General features: G+C 42.7%; 2 protein-coding genes across 3 annotated transcripts in view; one reads left to right on the plus strand and one right to left on the minus strand.

Moving 5' to 3' along the window:
* The window catches only part of rad51d (RAD51 paralog D), a 41,420-nt gene that overhangs the window by 23,830 nt on the left and 9,911 nt on the right, over nt 1-7,679 (plus strand). Inside the window, exons 12-13 of one of the 2 annotated variants that reach the window (XR_005233948.1) lie at nt 5,104-5,183; nt 6,052-6,102. The gene's annotated coding sequence lies outside the window, so the exon portion shown is untranslated. The remainder of the gene's footprint in view (nt 1-5,103; nt 5,184-6,051; nt 6,103-7,679) is intronic. The other variant, XR_005233949.1, reaches the window with a different exon arrangement.
* Nucleotides 1-7,679, minus strand: part of lig3 (ligase III, DNA, ATP-dependent) — a 24,402-nt gene that overhangs the window by 3,075 nt on the left and 13,648 nt on the right. The window contains exons 10-18 of the mRNA XM_017429175.3: nt 7,010-7,141; nt 6,841-6,920; nt 6,197-6,284; nt 6,037-6,114; nt 4,686-4,809; nt 2,694-2,836; nt 2,526-2,600; nt 1,007-1,153; nt 489-630 (exon numbers count right to left, since the gene is read on the minus strand). Coding sequence (XP_017284664.1) covers nt 489-630; nt 1,007-1,153; nt 2,526-2,600; nt 2,694-2,836; nt 4,686-4,809; nt 6,037-6,114; nt 6,197-6,284; nt 6,841-6,920; nt 7,010-7,141 — 1,009 coding nt within the window. The remainder of the gene's footprint in view (nt 1-488; nt 631-1,006; nt 1,154-2,525; nt 2,601-2,693; nt 2,837-4,685; nt 4,810-6,036; nt 6,115-6,196; nt 6,285-6,840; nt 6,921-7,009; nt 7,142-7,679) is intronic.

Consider the following 7,679-nt stretch of genomic DNA (forward strand, 5'->3'; position numbering starts at 1 on the left):
ATCACTTAAAGAAGAACCACGAAAAAGAATATTTAACAATCCAAAAAGTGCAAACAAACAAGTTGTAAAAGAGCCGGGAAAGTTGTGAAAAGTGAAACTATAGCCGGCCGAAGATAATGGAGTCTGTTGTCATTTGGTACATATATATTGCTGCACTAAAATGCAGCGGATCTCATTTGTGAAAGTTCAGTTAAATGTCACTTAGAAATAAAGCTTGAAAAAGGTAAGAAATTAGATTATTTTTTCATATTTTTCAGAGAATAACTGACAACGTACGTAATTGGGGTATACATCGTTATCGTGATGTAGGATTTTTTCCATATCGCCCAGCACTAATTAAAACACATAAATCAATGTTTTTTTATGTAAAAAGAGCTATACTCATTTTAGAATTGCATCAAACCACGAGATGCCTAAAGATTTCCGCTCCTACGTCAAAAAAAAAAAAAAAAACATTTCTTAAGCCGAGTCTGAGCTCGTGGACTTACTTGTCTTCTTGGCTGGAGTCTTTCTGTTGGACGACGGCGAGCTCCCGCCGCTGTCCCCCCCTGATGAGCCTCTGTCGCTGGACGCCGACAGGCCGGCGGTCACCTTAAAGTCGCAGTGCTCCTTGGATATGCGGAACAGCTCCTGAGCAGACAGACGTCATGTTCTCTGTCTGGTTCAAATAATTTAGTGCCGACGTGTTTCACCACCTTGGTCCATATTTCATCTTGTTTGGATAACTCTGCTCCTCCTCAGCATTTAAATCCCTCGGGGGCCTTTTTTAAAGCAGTAAGTTTAATTATTTCATCCCTCCCTCGTATATTACAATGGAAAGTAATCAGCACCAACCAATCCCTGAGGATACACCTCCTTTTCAACAGAGTAAACACTTTCTGATGCGTCACCTATGATTGCTATCTCATTAAAACTTCATTGTAAGAGGCACTAACTAATTATTCCCCGCGGCGCCTTCGAGAAGCCGCTCGCTGCAAACGGATAAATAACGGCGCCTGTCTCTTACCTTCAGCTGGTGCAGGTTGGTGGCGCTCTTCCAGTCCTTGTCGTCGCGGATTCGCGTCATGCGGGGAAAACGGATGGAGATGCCGTCGGCGGTGTGCATCTCAGATTTGGAGAACTCGGCGCCGGTGATCTCCCAAACTGGAGCTTGCTGCAGGAAAAGGAGGCGAGCGTGTGACCACTCACGTACCGTTAACAAAAACAGAAACTAAACGGCTCGTTTTCAGTAAACATGCAGGCTGAAAGCTGCTCCCAGCTCTGCAGAGAAGCCCATCAATATTTTACTGTTTCAAAGTAATTAAGAAACTTCTGCCGGCGTTTTTACTGATCGTCTCCTTCTAATTGTCTGCAGTCCAGAGACAGATGTGGACAAAACTTTGTACTAAAGAAAGGAAAAACTCACTGAGGTCACTGAAATATCTTGAAACGGATGAAAATCTTTGCTTTTGAATCTTAAAACCAAACTAATGAAACTGGTTTTGTCAAAAGAAGGGTTCCTTAAATCGATGTTTTGTTACACGACCTTTTAATTCAGTGATTTCTGCACCTGTCCTCAGGTGTCCTCAGGTGTCCTGGTCCACTCCAGCTGTCTCAGGTCTGAAGCTCCTGCTCCCGATGTTCAACAGGATTCAGATCAGGACTCAGAGGTCACTGCAGAACGGTCCAATGTTTGGTTCTGACCCGTTCCGAAGTGTTTTTAGCTGAATGTTTTGGGTCTTTATCCTGTTGGACCCATGAGCTGAGACTGAGACCGAGCTGTCTGACTCTGAGCAGCACATTTCACTTCAGAAAGCCTTGATAGTCTTGAGGTTTCGTTGGACTGCAGAGGTTCTGGTCCGGACCTGCAGCCCCAGAACAGAACCAGGCCTCCTCCATGTTCCCCTGTAGGTTCAGGGTTCTGTTCTTTGGTTCAGGTTTGGGTCTGTGGACACAGAAGCTCCAGTTTTGTCTCATCTGTCCAAAGGACGTCCTCCTCAGTCGTCTTCCATTATGTCCACTTTGTCTCAAACAGACTGATGGGGCGATCTGACACTGATGACCTTTGACCTTGGAGTTCACCTCTAATCTCTTTGGAAGTTGCTCCGGGGTCTTTGGTTATCATTCCTGACTCCCGTCTCTTCAGTTTGTCAGCAGTTGTCCTCATGTGGACACGTCCAGGGAGGTTGTCTCCAGTCCTGAGGACCTTAACCAACATCCAGCTGCTTGGGGACGGTCTTCTAGTCTTTAGCTTCATCATTGTCTTTCTGAGCTCCTGAGACATCTCTGTCCTCAGCTCTCCGTCCTCCATGTTCAGTGGGGTACACACCATGACACCAAACAGCCCTGTGACTACCTGTCACCCTTTAAATAGACAATCTGAAGCCACGTAACGCTGATTACAGGACACACCTTTGTCCCTAAGGTCAGATTAGTTTGTCTTTTCTTACCTTCATCAGTTTCAAGTTATTTCAGTGACCTTTGTGGGTTTTCAGCTTCTGTAAGCAACAAGGCTCTGCATGGACGGGCCTGCAGAGAAATCTCACCTCTGGATCACGGATAATAAAGTCTGGATAATAGTTCTTGATGATTTTTAACCAGCCGGGGATTTTGCTTGGGTCCTACATGGAGACACACAATAAAAAGATTAATATTGGAGACATCAGCTCAGTATTTCAGCCGGGCCTCTGTGACGTGACCCGATCCTCCCTGACCTTGCTGATTTTGATCACGTCCAGCTCCTTCTGGAGCCGGGCCAACATGGCGTCATCGTAGCCTCCGGAGCACTTGGTGACTGTGCACCACTTCTTGGCGTCTGGGTCGTAGCAGCCCATGAGGAAGCTGGACATGATGCCCCCTGATGGACAGAAGACCGAGGACAAAGAGGAAAGTTTTTAGCGTCACAGCGCCCGTTGCCACCTGCTGTTTTCCGCCTCCTACAGCATCTGATTTATTATTTCTGCTTTATTACCTTGTCTTTAAACTACACGAGCTGCTTTATTAGCTCTCCTCTGAGAGCCGAGCCTTTGTTGTTGCATTTAATATGTTTCCTTTATATTTTACGCTCATTACCCTGCCTCCTAAACAACCCCCCGTATTTTGTCTGCTTCCATGATTTGCCCACTGGCGTCCTCTCCTCACGCAATATGTTCCCTCTGCATATTTCTCACATGAGCTCCTGATTTCTATTCCCAAACTAACTGTGCGTTGCTCGTTCTTGCTCTGCAGTGAATGCCACAAACTCCCGATATATTTTAGTTTTATTCGCTTTTTTATTCCACAGAAGCTGATGCCCTACAGCACACGTGTCAAACTCAAGGCCCACGGGCCAGATCCGGCCCTCTGGTCTGGGACGGATCGAGTCTCTGATTCTTATTTTGCTTTAAAAACTGAGCCTAATTAGTGAAGTTTTCTCCTGACAGTGACTCAGAAGCCAACAATATATAGTTTTAATTTCTGTATGATCAGGTTTTTGTTGATGGCTTTTTAAAAAAAAAAGTTTTAATGTTAAAAAATTCATTTAAAAGCTGAGTGAGGCGTAAGAAATGACTGCTAATGATGTGCTTTTTGAAGTTTGATCTATTTGTCTGTGTTTCTTAAAGTCTGTTTGCTCAAAATTCTGTATAATCTGTAACTGGGAAAAGATAATTGATATTTCTATATGGATGATTTGACATAATACATCTAAAACTAATTAATTTATGTAATTTTTAATAAATATTGATCATGATCGGCCCTTGGCTAGGATCAGATTTTTAATTTTGACACCCCTGCCTTAAAGGATGCTAATCGTAAAGTAAAGTAGAGGTGAAACGAAGCACGAAACAATCAGATGGTGACCGGAATCGTACGGTTTTCAGTTTGACATCTCAGAGGACTCTCAGCTACTACTACACCGAACTCCAGCTCGATATCTGTACAGATGACAGAGTTACAGCCTCGTTTGGCCTCTGAAGGCACAGGAACCTTACAGAATTGACCACGGGTCATTTTAAAGTCAGAGGAAGCTGCTCAGACCTCATTTCCATTTAGGCTCCAGGTCTCATATTTTAGTCCAGCTTTTTGTGTGACATCTATAAATATACTTTAAACAATAAATAGTTTAAATTTTATAATTATCAAGCAGTATTTTGGCATAGATTATTACTTTTTTGACCTTTTATAACCTACCTCACATCTAACAATGGATTTATTTTTAAGATTATGTTGGACATTGAGTTTATTTTAAATTGTTGTCCTGTAAAATTAAAAATTACGTTTTGAGGTGAGCAAAAAACAGTGATTTTAGAAGTGATTTATAAAGAAACTGTACTGTTAATATTATCAGGCAGAAGCTACAGTCTGTTTGTTCATCTGTTAGCAAAAGATTTCATGAAATATTCAACGAATTTGTCAGAAAGTAAGACAGACATCAGCTGATTCAAGATGGCTGCCACAATTAACGGACCTTAAAAAACACAAAGATGGCTACAATGTGGTGCGGTAGTAGCTGAGAGTCGCTCACTGCTTCAAAAGGAAGTTTTTTAACAGTAAACAAGCAGCCGGTTTTTCATTTTCCTCTAAAAATCAGGCAAAAAAAAGTTGTTTTCTGTTAATTCTAGTTCTCTGTGAGAAATCTGAATCAGCAGGTCAGAGCTTTATAAAAACATTTAAATTTAAAGCAGCCTATAAATAAAAACAGAAACCCTGACGGAAGTTTTACGAACCGTTGGAGCCTTTCCCGTAGAACGCTCCCAGCACCACCAGGTCGGCCGTGTCGGCCATCGCTCCTTCATTCAAATAATCCTTCTTCACTTTCAGCCAGTGGCGTTTCCCCGGCTCATAGGTGCCCTGAGACACACACACACACAGAGTTTTAACTACAGTCATTTCCGGACTATAAGCCGCTACTTTTTGCACAAGCTTTGAACCCTGCGGCTTACAGTCCGGTGCAGATTTTCTATGGATTTTTCAGGATTTTTGTGATTTGTTTTGGTTTGTTCCGCTGTTGTACGGCACTACTTTATCTGGCGGAAGGGCATGTGATCAGACACACAGTCACGGGGGAAAAAAATGGCGTGTTGGTCACATGTCCGTCCGCCAGGCGAAGTAGTGCCGTACGAATTAACGCTTTGGTGGTTTTAGTGCGCAGGAAGAAGACAAAGATGGCGACGAATGACCGACTTTTCTTCTTGAAGCCGTGTTTCTGCACCTTAGCCCTAAAGGTAGGCCGATTATATTCTTCTGGTGTGCTGCAGGTTATTGTTATATAGTACATTTATCAGTCCCTTCAGGATTTCGCGGGCATTTTTTGTGATTGTTGCAACTAAAATGCCTGATTTCACAGAGATTTTCCTAAAAGTTGCGAATTTTTTTACTAAAATCAATAAAAAAAACATAACTTAATATATAAACCAAAAATCCTTCCTAGTTTTGTAAGATATTTCCCAACAAACATTGACATTCTCAAAAGGTGCTTTATTTGAGAACTTTGACAGCTTCTAAACTGACATTCATGAGCATTTCTGGATTGTCCCTGGTCTGCAGGAAGTGACGTCACGTGTCTTCTTCCTGAGTTATTTGGGGTTATTTTGTATTCCACGCTACACAAACCCACAAAGAAGAGACTAGACCGCGGAAACGGTGGCGAATCACTTTAGAAACAATAAATATTGGATTAAAGTTGCGGGAAAGTTGCTGTGTTTTGGGCAAAGTTGCAAAAAGTTGCGATTTCGCAGGGTTTGCTTGATTTTGCGTTAATAGTTGCGATCGCAACATCGCAAAATCCAGGAGGGTCTGATTTATTACTCGTTTAAACAGCACAATACGTGTTTCGTACTTTTAATTACCGGTACTCGTACACATACGTAAAAAGTAAATATGTACGGGTAACTTGTTTTTCAAAGTGATAATAAAAGGGATGTGTTCCCCTTTGTGCATATTCTCTTACATGTGGTAATTAAACATTAAAACACCTGCAGCTTTTAGTCCGGTGCAGCTAATATTCAGCTGCGCCTTGTAGTCAGAAATTACGGTACTTTAAAAGACACGACTACAAACCTAAAGAGACGTACTGACCTTTATGTCTTTCAGCACCAGACCTTCCAGTCCTTCTCTGATGACACGAGTTATCATGTCAGCCAGGTCTGCTGCCCTCTGCCACACACACACACACACACACAGAGTATATGTAGATATTTATAAACGTATAGAAGAGAACGTCTGAGCTTAAACGAACCGTGACGTGTTTCATTTCTGAGAACAGGATTCTGTTGGGAACTTCAACCATGTTGTCGTCCAGGAACTTCCTGCGTTCACTCAAAGGCCTGCAGGAAACGGGTGAACGTTAGAAGATTTAATTTAATTATTAATTATGGCGTAGGATGCAAGCGAAGTGAAACCCGCTCTGTTTAAGGCAGAGTTCAGAGAGTCAAACAGAAAAACTGCATCAGACAGGAAGTAGTCTGAGCACAGTCTAATTACTGAAAACATGTGTTCAGCCACGTCCGTAACAGATCAGAAATTACAAAAACTAACACAGAAAACACAGAAAATCGAACCTAAAGCATCCTTACACCACCCAAAGTAAAAAAAAAACCTTCTGAATTGTTGCTTAAATGAACCTGAACAGAAAAAGTTGGTAGACGCAGAAAACTTCCATCTAAGCTTCAAAAGAGCCTTTTCCTACGTAAACAAGCACTGAAGCTGCGTTTAATGACTTCAAACCAACAAAACCCACAACTTTAAACCCAAATCTAAAGAAATTAAGAGTTTTTCCACATAAACAGAGCGGCAGGTGTTCGAGGTTTCATTCATGTCGCAGCTTGCATCACTCTCATTAGAGACGACTTTTCATGTTTAAGGGCGAAATTAAAACATTACCTCTCCATCAGACTCACGCCATTGAAGTAGATGCAGTCAAACACAAAAAGGCACACGTTGGCGTCTTGAAAGGCCGCTTTCTGAGAGGAGAGGGAAGGAGAGGCTCTGAAGTGAAGAGAGGAAAAAAACAAACGTAGGTAACCGAGCGGGGAAACCGCAGCGTCCTCACCTTGTGAACGCCCAGGGTCCCAAACGGCAGCGGCTTGCCGCTCTTCGTGTCGATTAAAAGGACTTCGGCGTCCAGAATCATGCTGTGGCCGCCGGGGAACGCCTGAGGGATGTAGTCTTTGAAATGAGCCACCTGTAAACAGCGACACACACGGGGGTTAGGGCTCACGTTCACGGCGTCCGTCCCGTTTAAGATGGTCGCCACGACAAAGCGCCCTTATCAAAACACAACAGTGGCTAAAACTCAGTCAGGTTTACGGACATCAGGCAGAAACGCCACCATCAACACGTCCTCTGAGACAGGGCCGAAGCTTTTATTTAAAACAAGTGACCTGAATGTGTATATGACATGTATTTGTGTGTGTTTGTAAATCCATGGGGATCAGCCTCATCTGAAGCAACAGAGGACTCAGGGCACAACCATGATGACTCACTGAAATGACATGCATTAGTTTATATGAATGTTGATTCAAAACACAAGATTTTAGCAGAGATTTCACCTTTTTATCAAATCCCAGTGAGATGTTGTAGTTTTGGAGCTGGACCAGTTCTAGTGTGGTCCGGATGCAAAAAAAGTGCTGAAGTGGCCCTTTATTGAGGTTTCAGGAATCAGATGAAGGTTTCACAGATCACACACTTGGTTTTAAATGTTCTGCAATCAGTGCAGAATA

The sequence above is a fragment of the Kryptolebias marmoratus genome, linkage group LG13 (genome assembly GCF_001649575.2).
Source record: "Kryptolebias marmoratus isolate JLee-2015 linkage group LG13, ASM164957v2, whole genome shotgun sequence".
Classification (NCBI taxonomy): Eukaryota; Metazoa; Chordata; class Actinopteri; order Cyprinodontiformes; family Rivulidae; genus Kryptolebias; species Kryptolebias marmoratus.